Source organism: Notolepis coatsorum (genome assembly GCF_963971535.1).
Source record: "Notolepis coatsorum genome assembly, chromosome: 9".
NCBI classification, from domain to species: Eukaryota; Metazoa; Chordata; class Actinopteri; order Aulopiformes; family Paralepididae; genus Notolepis; species Notolepis coatsorum.
Window position 1 is genome coordinate 97666524 of NC_140173.1, and position 20080 is coordinate 97686603.

At 40.5% G+C, this 20080-nt stretch overlaps 1 protein-coding gene across 1 annotated transcript; it reads left to right on the forward strand.

Moving 5' to 3' along the window:
* Positions 1 to 1478: 1478 nt before the first annotated feature.
* On the forward strand, positions 1479 to 19648 carry LOC311234359 (heme-binding protein 2-like). The gene is made up of 4 exons (XM_084321512.1): positions 1479 to 1673; positions 6581 to 6710; positions 13808 to 13982; positions 16679 to 19648. The coding sequence occupies exons 1-4, from the start codon at positions 1539 to 1541 to the stop codon at positions 16854 to 16856; spliced, it is 618 nt and encodes a 205-aa protein (XP_084177638.1). The 5' UTR covers positions 1479 to 1538; the 3' UTR covers positions 16857 to 19648.
* The last annotated feature ends 432 nt before the right edge of the window (positions 19649 to 20080 follow it).

The window sequence follows — 20080 nt, forward strand, 5'->3', positions numbered from 1 at the left end:
ATACCTTCCCTTAGTGTTCCCTTTTCCTGCCCGCCTCTTAAAGGCACTTTACCTTCCCCTCTTGTGTTATTCCAGTGTTTTGTGTTTTCTCCCTTAAAGGGACAGTGCCCTTTTTCCCTGTTCTCAATAAATATCTGTTTCTTGGCAAACCATCATACCTGTCTTGTGTTGTGCGATTGGGGTCGGTTACAAACCATAACAAGTCCATTCTGTTTAAACCATCAGGATTCACAACACCTAGAATCCATTGCACACATAACAAACGGATGTAATGCATACAAACACCTGTACATCGCTCGTCATGACCGTATTGTGGACATTGTGTCTGATGGGGTACGGAACATATCACCATCTAGTGCAGCAATGTACAAACATGCCAGAGTGAAACCAGAGTGGTTTGGCCTTACCAACGATGTTTTTGCTAACATACCCAATACACCGGACGTTGTTTTTGTTGACACCAGCCACGGAGAGGTGCTGGTCATAGAAGTAGGCTGTACCTTTGACCTGTACATGGACCAAGCCTTCCGGGACAAGTATATCAAATACCAACCACTGCTCAGTGTGATGGCTGACCTTGGGTATAGGTGTAGATATGGTGTACTTGTGTTCGGAAGTCTTGGCCAACACAAATCCACCATGACCGGTCTGAGAATTGCTGCAATGTCTAAAAGAAAAGCCAAACAAATTGCCAAATATTGCTCTGTCTCAGCTATTATTGGCAGCTTAGCCACATGGAGAAGGAGGTGCTATGTGTACCCTTAAGTGTTCAGTGCTGCTTGGCCCAGATACATTTGATTCCCTGTTTATGTAATATAATTTGTGGAACCAAATAAAGTATTAAAATGTGTGTGTGTGTGTGTGTGTGTGTGTGTGTGTGTGTGTGTGTGTGTGTGTGTGTGTGTGTGTGTGTGTGTGTGTGTGTGTGTGTGTGTGTGTGTGTGTGTGTGTGTGTGTGTGTGTGTGTGTGTGTGTGTGTGTGTGTGCGTGCGTGTGTGCTCCTCTAATCAATTTGAAAATAAATTGGAGTCCATTTATTGATCATGTAAGAGAGAAGCTAAATATCCCACCTTCCTAATTGTGACCTTTAAATAAGTGAAATTACATGTGTGTGTGTGTGTGTGTGTGTGTGTGTGTGTGTGTGTGTGTGTGTGTGTGTGTGTGTGTGTGTGTGTGTGTGTGTGTGTGTGTGTGTGTGTGTGTGTGTGTGTGTGTGTGTGTGTGTGTGTGTGTGTGTGTGTGTGTGTACTGTATGAAACTGCTGCCATTCGTGGCCAAGTCGCTCTTGGAAAATGGATTCTAATCTCAATGGGTTTAAAGGTTCATGAATAAGGATGAGATAAAGTAAACATCATGCTACAGTGCTGCGAGGAGGCCAAATATACCGGCTGCCAAATATACCGGCTGCCAAAGTAATTACCATAGGAATGCGTGTCTCCCTGCTGAACTGGTATCTTGAAAGGTGAGATTCTTCTCCAGTTTGTTCTCACAGAAGGCCCTGTTGCAGTAATAAGTCAGTTCATTTCCACAACCTAAGGATGGAGAAGCAGGTGTCCACGCTGCCTTTTATGGCTCTCATTCTGGGATTACTGTCTGGGGTGCAGGGCTCTGCTGCACAGAAGATCCGTCATGGCATGCCTTGCCCCGACTACACAGTTGTTCAAAAATACCAGGTAGGGTTTTAAAACACTGGAAATGGAAATTCAGCCAGATCCTTGGTATAAGAGAATAAGTAATGAGAAACTCTCTAGGAACTAAAGTCCAGAAAACAACATTTGTTACGCTGTTAGCACAGAGACTGATCCTTCTTCAACGAAAGTATCCTTGCTCGATGCAGCATCTTAATTAAACTAGCTGGATTCAGTTGTTAAGAGAGGTGATGCAGCATCTTAAACTAGCTGGACTCAGTGGTTAAGAGAGATGATGCAGCATCTTAAACTAGCTGGGCTCAGTGGTTAAGAGAGGCGATGCAGCATCTTAAACTTTAAACAACTGAGACTCACAGTTTTGGGCTCCTCTAATCAATTTGAAAATAAATTGGAGTCCATTTATTGATCATGTAAGAGAGAAGCTAAATATCCCACCTTCCTAATTGTGACCTTTAAATAAGTGAAATTACATGTATTTAATATGTTGTCTTTGTCTGCTTAATCAGCTGCCTGTTGTGTCTTTTTATTTTTCCTTTCAATGTCTTCTTTTGTGTTTTTTTATTGCTATGTTTAAAAAAATTCAAAGGAAATCGTTAATGAAAATATCTTGAAAAGAGGAACTCAATTCACTTTCAATTCGGGAAGTTGGCTTTTGTTCAAATCTTTTTATCTTTTTTTATAAACCTATGTAACGAGAAGATTGTTGTGTATCCAACCAATTGAGAAATAACTGAGAATGAATGCTCCTCCATTAGCAAAGGAATTGCAGTTACATTTTTACATTTTAAATTGATTGAAGTGTAAGTGAATTGAGCACAACCCTGTTAGTTACAGTAAACCACGGTCATGTCACATGTTTTTATCCATTGATTCTTAAGCCATCTAGAATCACTAGATCATCAGCCTTGCTTATTGACAACATCTTGTTCAATTGTCTGGAGTTCGAAATTACCTCGGGTTTATTGATGTCTGACATCTGTGATCATCTTCCTGTCTTCCAGATTATTCATACCAATGGAAATTCAAATAGGCCTACTAAATGTAAAAACTCTGTCAACGACCAGGCTACATATCGCAAATTTACCAGAAAGAATATGGAGTCTTTTAAATTATAAGATGCTAATGAAGCCTACCAGTAATTTTTTGTTATTTTCAACTCTGCTTTAGATAGATGCTTTCCCTTGACTGCCACAAAAAAAAGAAATCCTCTGAAGGGCAACCTTGGATTACTGAAGAGCAAAAAAAAAATGCTCCCGCAAAAAAAACTAAATGTATAGGAAAGCTACAATTAACCCCACCAATATAAATGTGGTAACATATAAGAACAAAAAAAAATCCATTTACTCTGTAAGGAAAGCAAAATTGTTTTACTACGCAGACAAATTTACTCAGGCGTCTAATGACATTAAGTCTACTTGGAAACTCATCAACCATTTGCTAAATCGGAATAAATCCCCACCAATTGCACCTGCTGAGATGATAAAGAAGGATGGAACTCTTCTCTGCAGCCCGAAAGAAATTGCAGATGGTTTCAATGAATTCTTTGTAAATGCTGGCTCTTCATTGGCATTTTGTATCGCAGACTCTAACTTGAGCCCTTGTAGTCAGATCAAAGGTCAATTCTCCTCACTCCCAAGTTTTGATCCTCCCAGTACTAAGGAAGTGTATGAGATAATCATGATCTTAAAGAACTCCGTTCAAGGTCACGATGGGATTAAAAGCAGTCTCTTCAAAGAAACTATTGATTATATCATCCATCCTTTAACTCATATTCTATCATTATCCCTTCAATCCGGTATCATCCCTCACAACCTCAAAATCGCCAAAGTCATACCAATTTATAAATCTGGAGACCCAAAGGACTTTGGCAATTACCGTCCTATATCTATTTTGCCTTGCTTTTCAAAAGTCTTAGAGAAACTGGTATACTCAAGAATCTCTAACCATCTAACTAAGAACAACATCCTGTATAACCATCAGTATGGTTTCCGTAAAAAATACTCCACAGCACATGCATTGCTACAGCTCGTCAATAACATCTCCTCAGCACTTGATGACAAAAAAAATGCTATTGGTATCTTTCTAGATCTGAGCAAAGCTTTGGATACTGTCAACCACAACATTCTCATCTCTAAACTCAACAGATATGGTGTTCAGGATATTGCCCTCAAGTGGTTTACTAACTAGACAACAGAGAGCAGTTTGTGTCATCCAATGGATGCTCATCTGTTAATTCAAGGATCCTCTTCGGGGTTCCACAGGGTTCCATTCTGGGCCCTTTATTATTTTTAATTTACATTAATGATTTGGCTATGTCTTGTAATACCCTACTTCCATTATTATTTGCGGATGACACCAATCTCTTAGCTACTCATCATGACTTCAAGTCCCTGATTTATATGCGTGAATGAGGAACTTGAAATTGTCTCTAACTGGTTTCAATGCAACAAGCTAATTCTAAATGTCAAAAAATTTAACTGCATGGTCTTCTGCAACAAAAATAAGTACTACCCTAAAGAAGAATCTAAAATATTAATTAATGGAAATGAAATTCTCCAAGTGCCTTTCACAAAAAAATTAGGAGTTACTATAGATGAAGGGTTAAATTGGCATAATCACATTGACAATGTCTGCAAAAAGTCAATGATGATGCTTGGAATTTTGAGAAAGGTCTGCCTTATGATACATCCCTCTGCCCATCTAACCTTGTATTATAGCTTTTTATTTCCTTACCTTAACTACTGTAATATAGTCTGGGCTGCAACATATCCATCATATCTCAACAAATTAGTCATAATCCAGAAGAGGTTCCTCATGATGATTTCCCACTCTACCATCTGCACCTCTGTTCCGCAAATATTATCTACTATCAATTGACAAACTTAATACCTTTCAAACATGCTTATTCATACTCAAGTTCATTAACAATAGGCAAGATCTTCCTGATACCTTCCATAGTTTCTTCATCTTTTCATCAGAATTTCACTCATATCCAACAAACCATATTAATAAACTCCACTTACCTTTCTGTCGGACATCTAGCCATCAATTTAACATTAGCTTTAGAGGTCCTTAACTCTGGAACACTATAAGTTCATCATTGAGGTCAACAACCTCCTTATCTATATTTAAAAAACAATTAAAATCTAATTTAATTTCATCATAAATCACCATCACATTAGGTTGCTCCTGTGCATCAGTGTTACAACTACTGTTAGTATGACTGCTTGTTTCTTTTTCCTCATTATATACTGTTAATATGTTATTCTCCTCTCCTTTGCCCTCTTGTACTCTTTATAAAAAAATAATAATTAAAAGATTGTTCTTGTTACTGACTCATGTCAATTTGCCATGTTTTCGCTATAGTGTCTGCCTTATGTCTCTGATCCTGTTTTGTAGTTTATTTTGTAGACCATGCTACACTGCTGGTCTCTGACAAGAACAAGTTGCAGGTTGAAAAAACCCTCAGCACGGAACTAGGCAAAATCTGTATATGGCTCGCTGATAACAAACTATCATTACACATGGGCAAAACAGAGTCCATTCTCTTCGGTTCAAATAACAAACTCAGCAAGACCGACGGCTTCTCAGTTACAGTGGGTGACAATATTGTCACAAGGAAAGACGAAATTACCTACCTGGGTTCCATCCTAGAGGCAAATCTTTCCTGTGACAAAATGGCATCCAATGTAATAAAAAAAGTCAACCAACGAACTAGATTCTTGTACCGGATCTCCTCTCTGGTAAACAAGAATACCCTGAAGACTCTGGCAGGAGCACTCATTCAAGGGTACTATGACTATGCGTGCACCTCATGGTACCAAAGCACCTCAAAGGCGCTTAAAACAAAATTACAAACATCACAAAACAAACTGGTCAGACTACTACTTGACCTGAACCCCAGAACCCACCTCACCCCTGCCCACTTTGACAACCTAGGATGGCTTAGAGTAGACGACAGAGTACAGCAACTTGCAATGGGCCTGGTCTACAAGATACACTATACGACCGGGGTGCCCATGTACATGTCAAAATACTTCCCAAAGGTCAGTGAATACCACAACCACTACACCAGAGGAAGCTCAACAAATCATGTTAAACCCAGATTCGGCTCAAACAAGGGACTAAACACGTTTCGCAATTATGCCACAACAATGTGGAACGCCCTACCCAAAGCTGTAAAGGAATGTGAATCCCTGCCCACATTCAAAACCGCTCTTAAAGAGCACCTACGGGAGGCTGCAATTCGAAACTGGCCACCGTAAATGCCCAAAACCCCCACCACCTCCTAATAGACAGTCTCCTCCCCACCGCATGTATATATTCCCTCCCCGCCGTATGTATATTTCCCTCCCACCCACCCACCCCCTCCTAATGTACAGTCCCCTCCCCATCATATGTATATACTCTGTCAGGATCTAGGGGTAACAGTACTGTATATTTGAATACCGCTTATGTCACAAATGTATCAATACCAAATACCTATATGCCATAAATGTCATGTATGTTGTGTATGTCATAAATGTCTATATGAATTGAAAATGGGGGACCCTGATGGAAACAAGACAAACGTCTTTCTCAGGTCTGCATCCCCTTAACAATTGTATGTATTGAGCCGTACTGTATTGTACCCATTCTGCAATCTGTTAAATAAAGTTTTCATTCATTCATTCATTCATTCATTCATTCATTCATTCATTCATTCATTCATTCATTCATTCATTCATTCATTCACATGTACTTCGTTCATATTGTTTATGAACAATGAGATGGGAGTGGAACTTTGTACAAGCCCTTTGGGCTTCGTTCCCTCCTAGCACTGTTTTTTTTAATAATGTGCTAAATAAATAAACTAAACTAAACTAAACTAGTAGAATATATTTATGTTGTAAAATATAAAAAAATATATACTTTTTTGCAATTGTTTGCAGGGTTTTGAGGAGCGCTTGTATGTAGAAACCAGATGGATCACTTCCAGGGTACCGGCAGGCGACGGGGCAGCTGCCTTGATTGGGGGATTTTCTAGGCTGAAAGCATATTGCCAAGGAGAGAATGAAGATGGTATGTTTGTGGCTCACATATCATATGTTTACAATACGCTTTTTCCTACTAAAACACAGTTGCTAGCCATTCTTTGAACATAATAAAAAATAAACATATCACCGTAGCCATTGAATTAGACATTTAAGATTTTAAGAGATATTAAAAAATATATTCTCTTGTATACAAAGTAAATACATGACAGTAACATTATTCTATACTTGTCTCTAGAGGTGGTAGAAATATAATAATCGCAATTCTACCTTTTGCTGATCTGCATCAATGCACAAAATCCATCAATTCTCTAAGTACATTTTTGGGGGTTTTGAGTGTTTTTCCTGGCAATGTGTTTACAACTTACGTTGTAATTACCTGGAACTTACGGTGTAACTATAGTGTCTGGTGAACTAAAGTCCGGGTAATTACACTGTATACAGTAACTGTATTTTAAAGCGTTATCATGTGTTTTAATTTAAACCCCCTGCTAAATGATATTGACTCAGTTTACCCAGTGCAGCGACGCCCTGGTCAACCAGTCTGACACTGTTGACCACTAGGAGTAGCCCTGTACAACCAGTCTGACACTGTTGACCACTAGGAGCTGACCAGTACAACCACAGTTGACCACTAGGAGCTGCCCAGTACAACCACAGTCTGACACTGTTGACCACTAGGAGCTGCCCAGTACAACCACAGACTGACACTGTTGACCACTAGGAGCTGCCCAGTACAACCAGCCAGTCTGACACTGTTGACCACTAGGAGCTGCCCAGCACAACCAGTCTGACACTAGTGACCACTAGGAGCTGCCCAGTACAACCACAGTCTGACACTGTTGACCACTAGGAGCTGCCCAGTACAACCACAGTCTGACACTGTTGACCACTAGGAGCTGCCCAGTACAACCAGTCTGACACTGGTGACCACTGAGATGCTTATATTCTTGTCAATAACATGTCAATAACTACTCAGACTTCTGTGCACACTGGACCTAAAGGTGTCAAGTTACCACATATTGGATCATGTGTCTTCCACCTATTATTGACGTCACGATTGCAACTCCGATTTCAGGGATGCACAGAGAAGCTCTTCCTCTTTAAGAGAAGAATGTGAAAAAGGCACTCTGGTGTTCTGCACAAATAACAATCTGTATAGTCTACAGTCAAGCCTCCGAGATAATCCCAAGCGGTCCGGTACCGGTACAAAATTAATAGCACGTCATAAATAGATCAATACAGTCCGTAGTACTTAATGTTGCGTTTCTTTTTCAAATGTAGCCAAGAGTAAATACCCTAACCCTATCAAAACAACAGTCAAAGTGTATATTTTCAGCACTACGTTTGTTTACCAATGATTTTAAGTATTATTAGTGAAATATGAGTTTATAAATATCCCAGTGGAAATTAATTCATGAATTAGACGCAAGGAAATAACACCTCATAAAAACGTTGTAGTCCTAAAAGAAAGGAGACCGATAGATCCACAAAGAATGGATTGCACAGAGCAAGTTGCACCCTTACTTACAATTCATTATGAATTGAAAATGGTGGACCCTGATGTAAACAAGACGAAAGTCTTTCTCTGGTCTGCATCCCCTTAACAATTGTGTGTATTGAGCCGTACTGTATTGTACCCAGGGCCGCCTGGGAGAAATGCGAGGCCCTGTGCGAGATTTAAACGCGAGCCCCCCCCCCCCCCCCCCCCCCCCCCTAAAAGGTAAAAAAAATATATATATATTATAATTTTTTTTTTTTCATACAGTCAACATATTCTTAAATAATAGCGCTGCCCGAGGCTGGGCATGATACAGTCAACATATAGCAAGAGAGAGAGCGAGAGAGCGATATACAGTGTTATCGCTGCACAGACCCGGCAATGCCCCTGACCTTCCACCAGAGCAAGGCCAGAGAGAGAGAGAGAGAGAGAGAGAGAGAGAGAGAGAGAGAGAGAGAGAGAGAGAGAGAGAGAGAGAGAGAGACATTGGAAAGAAACAACCCAAAACCAGAGCAAATTGAAATGCTATTTGGCCCTAAACAGAGAGTACACAGTGGCAGAATACCTGAGCACTGTGACTGACCCAATACTAAGAAGATCCTTGACTAGGTACAGACTCAGCGAGCACAGCCTAGCCATCGAGAAAGGCCGCCATAGGCAGACCTGGCTCCCAAGCGAAGACAGACCCACTGCACACAAGATGAGGTGGAAACCGAGCTCCACTTCTTAACAACCTGCCCACTATACCAAGACATACTTCCCACAAATTGCAAACACCCAAAGAGACTGTGAAATAAAGCCCATTTGAATTGAAGAGAGAGAGATAGATAGAGCATGTCTGTGTGTGTTAGAAAGAGAGAGATAGAGAGAGAGCATGTCTGTTTGTGTGTGTGTGTTAGAGAGAGAGCATGTATATGTGTGTTAGAAAGAGAGAGAAATATAGAGAGAGAGAGCATGTCATTTTGTGTGTTAGAGAGAGATATAGAGCATGTCTGTGTGTGTTAGAAAGAGAGAGAGAGCATGTGTGTTTGTGTGTTAGAGAGAGAGCATGTCTGTGTGTGTGTGTGTTAGAGAGAGAGCATGTATGAGAGAGATAAGCAAAGATGAGCCCCTAAAGGATATTCAACTTTTAATGGAAGAACAAAACAGAAGGAAAAGATAACTTCACAAAGGCAACATGAATATACATAGATCCAAAAGGACAAAGATCAACACTTAAATCCAAAGAGAAGAGGGTCTATACCAGAGAAAACAAAGTAGCAAGGAGCCAATGGCCGACATCAGCTAAATAGGCCAACTGCAAATAGAGTAGCCAGGTACTGACACCAGGCCACACACCGTTAGCTACTACAACAGCTAGCCGGCCCGTTTGGCTCAATATAACGTTAGCTACGTTAGCTAGCCGGCCCGCTTTGGCTCAATATAACATTAGCTACAACAGCTAGCCGGCCCGTTTGGCTCAATATAACGTTAGCTACGTTAGCTAGCCGGCCCGCATGGGTCAATATAACATTAGCTACAACAGCTAGCCGGCCCGTTTGGCTCCCGAGAGAGAGAGAGAGAGAGAGAGATATATCCACGGCGGGAATAGAATAGACTGCATTAAAAACTCACAAAACGTCCAAGAGGATGGAGACAACCGCGTAGAGTTGACGAAGTTCATCTGCCGAATGACCGTCCTCTTCATCTTGGCATAACAATGCTGCACGCGCTCTCTCTAGGTTAGCTAACGCTAGTTAGCCTTTAGCTAAGCTAGCTACTAGCCGACATCATCATGGCTATCCCGACTAGGGATGGGTATCGTTAGGATTTTATCGATACTACTACTCCTATCGATACTGCTTAACGGTTCGGTACTTTATCGATACTCTTATCGGTTCTTTTTGATAATTTTTTTATGATTTTTATATTTGCAGTTGAGAGCATTGGTCATCTCCCTACAGTAAAGATTAGAAATGATTGAATTATTGTAAATGTGTGTGGAGTGGTGGGAATAGCTGCTTCAATAATAACTTATAACAACAACAGACAAGTTAGACAACTATGTATACAAAAAAAACGATATACACTGAATGATTAGTTGTTACCTAAAGTCCTTGGACTCCACTGTAGAGAACGGGTGTAGGCCTTTGACAACAAACTTTGTCACAGCCCTGTGACACTCGTTCACCCTATCCTCTGTCATCTTTCCTCTAGCTGCTAGGGAGAAAGGACTTTGGGTGGTGGAGGTAGAGGGAGGATGTGTGGTGGGCTCACTGGCCTGGGACACATTGGTGGCTGACCTCAGCTTGACGATCTATAAAAAGTTTTTAGATTGTAGTATTTGTAGCTAAACAATTATTTTGTTTATTAGCCTATTTGTAATAATTCGTTATTAGCCTAGGAAACTCTGTATCTTGGCTTACCGGCTGCAGTGGACGTGGATGCAGATGGACCACTGCGCGCAAGGCAGTCGAATACGGCGCATTTCTGCACACTAATATAGTGTTTTGCAAACAAATGTTTTGATAGATTGCTCGTATTGCCACCCTTACTGGCAAATGTTTTGTTGCACTTGTGAACGCTTCGCTCTATCCGCCATCACGACTCAGTCCATGCAGAGCTGTCTGTGTCTGTGTGCAGCGCGCGTCGGCACGGAGACAGCGCTGAGATGCTTCCAGCTGCAGCACATCAGGTGTGCGGGGCTTGTATGTGCGGGGCTTGTAAGCGCTGCTGTCTGACGTGCTGCAGCTGCATACTATTGACAGCGCTTTCATTAAGGAGTACCCGTATGTATGTGTAGCGCGACTCGCGAGGAGTGTGTGTAATAATGACTCGCTGCTTCTCGTGCAGAGACAGAGAGAGGAGAGATCGTTCGCAACTTTTAAATAATAATAATAATAATAATAATAATAATAATAATTTCTCTAGAGTATCGATAGCAGTACCGAGGACGTCGGAGCTTATAAATACTCCGGTATTTTCTAATATAGTACCGGTTCCCGTTTAAAACCGGGGTCCGGGCGGCATCCCTAATCCCGACTGAACCACACGTTAGCACTCGATATTATAACGTAGCTAAAGCTAACTAGCTGTCCCTGCCTTTAGCTAAGCCGACATGGCTAGCCTGACTGAAATGTCTAACATGCAACAAATTTCATCTTCAGTCCATCTGCCGAATGACCGTCCTCTTCGTCTTGGCTGGCATAACTAAGCATAACCTCCAAAGCTGCACGCGCGAAATAGTCAAACGCAGCTGACGCACGCCGGCGTACACATGATGTAACCCCTCCCTTCGTTGAAACCAATAGTATGTCTGCTGCAGAGCCCCAGAGCTCCAATAGTGAGTATGTCTGCTGCAGAGCCGCAGAGCCAGGAACAAGTCAGACACATTCTACAAACATGTCTAATGTGAAATATATAAGCATATAAGCAAAACTAGATTTTAGGTCTGTGATGAAAAAGGGCCTCGCGGGAAGGGGGGCCTCGCAAAAAAAAAAAAAAAAAATAAAAAATAATAATAAAAAAAAAAAAAAAAAAAAAATTGTGCGAGGCCCCCCTTCCCGCGAGGCCCTGTGCGACCGCACTGCTCGCACACCCCCTGAGGCGGCCCTGATTGTACCCATTCTGCAATCTGTTAATAAAATTGTCATTCAATCAATCAATCTGCACGGTGATTGATTGAATGAAAATGTTATTAACAGATTGCAGAATGGGTACAATACAATACGGCTCAATACACACAATTGTTAAGGGGATGGAGACCAGAGAAAGACTTTCGTCTTGTTTACATCAGGGTCCCCCATTTTCAATTCATAATGAATTGTAAGTAAGGGTGCAACTTGCTCCGTGCAATCCATTCTTTGTGGATCTAGCCCCCAGGGTTTTCAATGGACATCGAAATTTCATAAAACTACACTACCCAGCTCACACCAGCCTTTGTCAAAGCTGCTATGATTCCCTTGCTTGTCTCCTACCGGTTGCCACTATACTGTAAATCAAGGCTAACATGATCCTGTAAGTCATAGGTGTCAAACTCACGGCCCGCGGGCCAAATCCGGCCCACCACGTCATTTGATGTGGCCCCCCAAGAGCTCAGATAAAAAAAAAAAAAAAACGTTTTTTTTTTTACATTAATATTGGGTTAAAAAATAGCAGTGTTAAAATAATTGTGGGTTAATGCGTTAATAAAGCTTTAACTTTGACAGCTTTAGTTATTACACATTCTTACACATACATGTATGTTGAACATCTGAGGTAACAAAGGAAAAAAGCCAAAAGCACTTACTCCTCAGACATTCTTTGACAATTTTACAGCCCAAAATACAAAAAAGATCCAGGCGGAATAGGTAACAAAGGGTTGAAGAAATATTGTCTGAACTGTCAGATGCAAGTGTAACAGAGGCAACTCGCCCCTGCCACGAATTCGACCATGCCTTGAGTGGGAGTCGAACCCCAGGCGTCCGCACTGCGGGCGACATAACAAACCGCTGCGCCAAGATAGGAATTCCCCTCCTAAGCGCTCAGTTTGGATGCCTCTGGGGAGTGAGTTTTACACCCGTTACACTCACCCCCCCTAAACTCACACCACCCAAGGCATCCGGGTCACGGCACCAGTGTAACAGAGGCAACTCGCCCCTGCCACGAATTCGACCATGCCTTGAGTGGGAGTCGAACCCCAGGCGTCCGCACTGCGGGCGACATAACAAACCGCTGCGCCAAGAAAGGAATTCCCCTCCTAAGCGCTCAGTTTGGATGCCTCTGGGGAGTGAGTTTTACACCCGTTACACAAGCTAGCTGTGTGACATAACCGAGCATCTCGCTCAATTGAATAAGAAGCTGTAGGGATGCAATCAAGTCCCACCCAAAACTTGACCAATATAGTTGTGAACTGAGACAACCCTTATTTTGTTATTTTTGAGTACAGTTACAGTTGTGTGTTCATGCAGACACATAATAGCAATTTCATTACGAATTGAAAATGGGGGACCCTGATGTAAACAAGTCGAAAGTGTTTCTCTGGTCTGCATCCCCTTAACAATTGTGTGTATTGAGCTGTACTGTACCCATTCTGCAATCTGTTAATTAACGTTAATTAAACTATCTTCCATTAGTTGGATGTATGGCCTCTGCAAGGTTGTGTGCAGCCATTTGTTTTTGTAACATCTGCTACATCTGTCCCACGTGTTCTTTGCAGCTCACACTTGTTAGTTCTGCCCCTCTTGACTGTGACAAAAAGGTTTTGAACAAACTTAATGTCATAGCTTGTATTTGATGATATTCTTCTTTGTTATTTACTTGAATGGTTTGATCATTGATTGGTGGAGTAATATGGGGTTCTGATAAACTAAAATTATTTGTTAAAATAACATAAGCTAACATATATTTTTATATTTATGCAAATGAATATGCAATATGTATAACTTGAATAAGTAATAAATACAGAAACACCATGTTTAACAATATGTAAATGTGTAGCTACATTTATTTTATATTACATTAACATTTATACGGTCTTTGGCCCTTTGAGGGCAACCATAATGCTGATGTGGCCCTCTGTGAAAATGAGTTTGACACCCCTGCTGTAAGTAGTCAACAGTACATTCCAGTTTATTATCCAATTATGTCTCTTTTTTCTCTCACAGAAACCACAGTCTCCAGAGACACTTGGCCTGCCTTGATCACCACCATAGAGGGAGAAGACGGTACAGCCAAAGAGCTGAATGTCTCTTGGTTTGTGTCCCCTGGGACGACGCTGCCCAAACCCACCAACCCGCTGGTCGTGAGGGAAAGTAGACCTGCTGCCACTGTCTACGTCAGGTGAGGAATGGTGATTTAAATAGCAGGCGAGGAGCATGATTTAAACAGCAGGTGAGGAATGGTGATTTAAATAGCAGGCGAGGAGCATGATTTAAACAGCAGGTGAGGAATGGTGATTTAAACATCAGGTGAGGAATGGTGATTTAAACAGCAGGTGAGGAATGGTGATTTAAATAGCAGGCGAGGAGCATGATTTAAACAGCAGGTGAGGAATGGTGATTTAAACATCAGGGGCCCTCATTCATCAACGTGACGTAGAAAATGTTCTATTTCCATACTTAAGCACAGAATTTAGAATATGTGCACGCACAAAAAAAAAATGGATTTATCACACGTGCGTACACAGGTCCTACGCACACCTGTCTTGATAAATATGACTTTGATCCTACGTTTGAGCTCGTGCACTGTTTTAAGTATTTGCATACCAGAACCGCCCCGATTAACCATATACGGTAATGGAATACCCCCATGAAATGTGGAAAAATGGACTAGGCCGAGGGAAGCGTGTTATGTGACAGGCTGACAGACGTGTACACGTACGGTGATGTCGGATATGATATCTATTAACCATTGCTGCCTGGGCAGCGCAAACACTAATAAAGACCGTGCTGGAATATGACTGCCTTTTCCCGTTTTGTTTGATTAATACCCAGGGATTAAAGTTCTCCTCAATTTTATTCCAAATCGCGACGGGTTTTCCGTCAATTTTCTACCTGCTGCATGTGATTTCTAGAGGCATACAATCTAATTTGATGTCAGTATTGGGTAGCCTATATAAACAATAATACCAGAGCATATACAAGAACAATGAATCTCACTGCCATGTATGATGTAGCCTGCCTTTCAATACATGAACTTGAATTCCATCATGTTTGTGTGCGGGACTCACAAGGCTGTTGTCACAATGGGTGGTACTGGTACAGTAATAACAGTCTACACAATATCACGATGGACCATGCCATGTAGCCTATGTTCTATTATGACATGATCTGTGACGACAAATGTTCTAGAATGTTTGATTAAGATATCATACTCTGACAGCATGCCTATGATCAACAAAAACGCGAACTTGAATCCCATCATCATATTTACATAGTCTGTCCACTATCTTTATTACTTTGTTATCCCCCCCCCCCCCATCTATGTAAAGCGACCTTGCATGGGTCTCTCTTGAAAGGCGCTATGTAAAATGAAGCTATTATTATTATTGTTGTTGTTATTATTATCATGTCTGTGTGCTGAGCTCAGTGAAGTTTCAACGGAGCGAGGTAATCTATTCTAATCAACAAATTGAAGTAGAAAGCATTCCGTTGTGGCCAATCTTATTTGGAAACATGACACAAAATAATAGTATGTCGCTTTTTATTTGAAACAATATTTAATGGCGTTTGGAGGTGGGTGTTCTGCTTCTGCCCCCCGTGCCAAACAAGCAAGCCAACCTCTTGTTCCCGCATGAGCCCGTTATAATTACACTACTGTCGCTATTTTACAATGAACTATAATGAATTACGGGTCATACAGAAGTTGAACACGCCAGTGTTGGAAGTAATGCACGGAAGCTTATTTCCGCGTTGAAACTAATGCAGAACTGAGGAGCGCTTATGCCGTAGTAACGATGTTCTACCACTGGGCGTCAGCTACGCATGCTCCGAGCTGTGCGTAAATATAAGCACGAAGTCAAGTTCAAGTTGAAATTGATGAATCCCACACTTTGCTTAGAAATGGTTGTACGCACAGGTTAAGCACATATCTGTGCGTAAGTCACGTTGATGAATGAGGGCCCTGAGGAATGGTGATTTAAACAGCAGGTGGGGAGTGTGATTTAAACATCAGGTGAGGAATGGTGATTTAAACAGCAGGTGGGGAGCATGATTTAAACGTCAGGTGAGGAGAGGTGATTTAAACATCAGGTGAGGAGCGGTGATTTAAACGTCAGGTGAGGAGTGTGATTTAAATGTCAGGTGAGGTGTGGTGATTTAAACATTTATGAACGTGAGCTACTCTCTCTCCCAAAGCCAGAAACCAGAGAAGTAAGAATCAAACTTGTGATGTCATCAAGTATAATGAATGGGAGACAGATTTTGTGGACCCACAGAACGTTTGTTTTATATTTATATCCAAATGAGCTTTACTCTATAGTAGTGTTCTCAGTTCTGAAAAAGAAAATGTAGTGATCAACTCAGAACATTCCCCTGGCTGTTCTCAGTGCCATGCCATCTATACAAATCTGTCCCAATTCATTGTCTGTGGAGCAGCTTCAGTCTTATACTTGATCACAAGTTTGAGTTTTAGCACTCCAGGTTATGGATTTGGGAGAGAGTTGCTCATTTTGGGCATAGTTCCCCCTTTAAGATAAGATAAGATAAGATATTCCTTTATTGATCCCCTTGGGGAAATTCAGGCATCATAGCAGCATGGGGAAGGGGGGAGGGGAGGTACAAGTATGTCCAGGGTAATAGTAGAAGACATAAATCCAGGCAATACAACGATAAAGTAAAAATAGGCAATGTAAACAATATAATTAACTATATACGCAAGTACGATCAAAGGTGCAGATGAGGGTCTGTATGCCCTATCACTTATCTTATACATTACAATACATATGGTTACAATAAACACTAGAATCTAAATATATACTATGTAAAGCTCTGAATGTATATGCTGGTAAATCCATATTCTTTGTATCCTTATCAAAGGAGTTTTGGTGGTTTGGCGAGGCGTGAAAAGGGCCTGGCCAACGTGCAGCAGCTTCGTGAGTGCCTGGCGAAGGCTGGGAAGTCCTTCCTGGCCCACAGGTTCACCGGAGCAGGCTACGACTCCCCCTTCGACCTCATCCATACTCATCACAACGAAGTCTGGGTTTACACTGCCTGAGGATGGGAGGCTCTGTGGTTATTGGGGACACAGCTATACACCTTTAGGCACATTACTATTAGGGACATCCTGATCACATTACTATTAGGGACATCCTGATCACATTACTATTAGGGACATCCTGAATGATCACTACTAGGGACATCCTGATCACATTACTATTAGGGACATCCTGATTACATTACTATTAGGGACATCCTGATCACATTACTATTAGGGACATCCTGATCACATGACTATTAGGGACATCCTGATCACATTACTATTAGGCACATCCTGATCACATTACTATTAGGGACATCCTGATCACATTACTATTAGGGACATCCTGATCACATTACTATTAGGCACATCCTGATCACATTACTATTAGGGACATCCTGATCACATTACTATTAGGGACATCCTGATCACATTACTATTAGGGACATCCTGATCACATTACTATTAGGGACATCCTGATCACATTACTATTAGGGACACCCTGATCACATTACTATTAGGGACATCCTGATCACATTACTATTAGGGACATCCTGATCATATTACTATTAGGGACATCCTGATCACATTACTATTAGGGACATCCTGATCACATTACTATTAGGGACATCCTGATCACATTACTATTAGGGACATCCTGATCACATTACTATTAGGGACATCCTGATCACATTACTATTAGGGACATCCTGATCACATTACTTTTAGGGACATCCTGATCACATGACTATTAGGGACATCCTGATCACATTACTATTAGGCACATCCTGATCACATTACTATTAGGGACATCCTCCTGATCACATTACTTTTAGGGACATCCTGATCACATTACTATTAGGGACATCCTGATCACATTACTATTAGGGACATCCTGATCACATTACTTTTAGGGACATCCTGATCACATTACTATTAGGGACATCCTGATCACATTACTATTAGGGACATCCTGATCACATAACTTTTAGGGACATCCTGATCAAGATTCAAGATTCAAGATTCTCCTGATCCCAGTCCGAGTCATTTAATACTGAGTATCTGCAGAGCCTCAGATCCTCTGAAAGGCGCTATATAAAATGAAGTTATTATTATTATTATTATTATTATTATTATTATTATTATTATTATTATTATTATTATTATTATTATTATTATTATTATTATTATTATTATTATTATTATTATTAATTATTATTATTATTATTATTATTATTATTATTATTATTATTATTATTATTATCCTGTGTCCTGATCCGATATTTGGGTTTTCCTAGAGATAATACAGCTGCACAGCTGCACAGAGTATATTAAAGTTAGTAAATCCAATCAAATTGGTAATTGAATAGTTTTGCAGAAAAATGAATTGCCTACATCACAGCTTTACTTGGTTTTCTTTCTTTCTTTTTTTTTACAAAAAAGGATCAGAATTTGATCTGGCTTAATATAGCAGATACCAATCAATTAAAGTATGTAGTGATCGGCTCTGATATCTGATCGGGACACCCCTAATTACTATGAGTAAACTGTTCTGTATTACACCTAATTACTATGAGTAAACTGTTCTGTATTACATGCAGATGTATTACATCTGTTTACGTCTGTATAATTTTGTTACATATATCAGTAGCCCCCTGTAAACGTGTAGAGTAAATTATAGTAATAGTATAGTAATTTAAAAGTAAGTAAGTACAATTTTACAATATTTTGTAAGAGTTAAATGTGGTCATTTCAACATTATTCCCTCATACAATCCTGTAAAGACAAAACAGACACAGGTCTTTCAGGCACTGCATGTCTCGGTTGCATGCTGGAAACTGGTTTTGGGAATGTTGTGGATCAGCATTGGTGGTTTCACCGATCCGTTTACTATATACACTACAATTAGTTACATGTTTGCATGTTTCAGTAAACACAGTATGTTACTGCACATAAAACAATAAAGTCAATATATAATCTTAGTATGTGGGTCTGTTTAGTGATAGCATCAATTGCATGTAATAACAACATCAACAAGCACTTGGTTCAATACCAATAATATTAACTGTTGCAACGAAGAACCACACAAGTCCACTTATAGATGAACAATGTATTCAAACAATGTATTCAAACCTTATTATTTTATTATAAATTTGTAAATTTGAGTGCTCCATAGTCATAGTTAAAGACAGAATAGATTACCGTCTTTCAGGTGATGCATGATGTTCACACTCCCAGTGATTAGGATTAACTTTACTACTGCTAAAACATGGGCATGATTCAGATTAACTTTACTACTGCTAAAACATGGGCATGATTCAGATTAACTTTACAACTGCTAAAACATGGGCATGATTCGGATTAACTTTACAACTGCTAAAACATGGGCATGATTCGGATTAACTTTACTACTGCTAAAACATGGGCGTGATTCAGATTAACTTTACAACTGCTAAAACATGGGCATGATTCAGATTTACTTTACAACTGCTAAAACATGGGCGTGATTCAGATTAACTTTACTACTGCTAAAACATGGGCATGATTCAGATTAACTTTACAACTGCTAAAACATGGGCATGATTCGGATTAACTTTACAACTGCTAAAACATGGGTGGTCCAAACAATTTCGAAACAGATATTCAGTAAAGAAAGAAAAAAAGGAGCTAGTAGCATTTTAATTAACTGGTTGAAGGCTGATATGTGTTAATTTCTTTGTTCCCAACTGCATTCTTTGAAGATGTACATTGTTTGCTAAACTGTTCAGTTGCATGTGTACAGTTACTTCATTAAAACCCGTAAGAACCCAGGAAGCTCTTTTGTGTTTATTGTTATAAAGATTTTGTCCTGCTAAGCTCACTCCAGTGGCTCCCTGTCCGTCACCGCATTGATTTTAAACTACTTTTAACTGTTTTTAAATTCCTAAATGGCCCCACAGTACCTGCCCAAGCTCCTGCGTCACCACACCCCACCCAGAGCCCTAAGGTCAGCCGACCAACTGCTGCTAAAGGTACCCAGGTCTTGGCTCAAAACTGTGAAATAGTCTCCCACTCCACATCAGGTCAGCCCAGACTGTCTCTTCAGATCAAATAACAAACTCAGCAAGACCGACGGCTTCTCAGTTACATTGGGTGACAATATTGTCACAAGGAAAGATGAAATTACATACCTAGGTTCCATTCTAGGCAAATCTTTCCTGTGACAAAATGGCATCCAATGTAATCAAAAAAGTCAACCAACG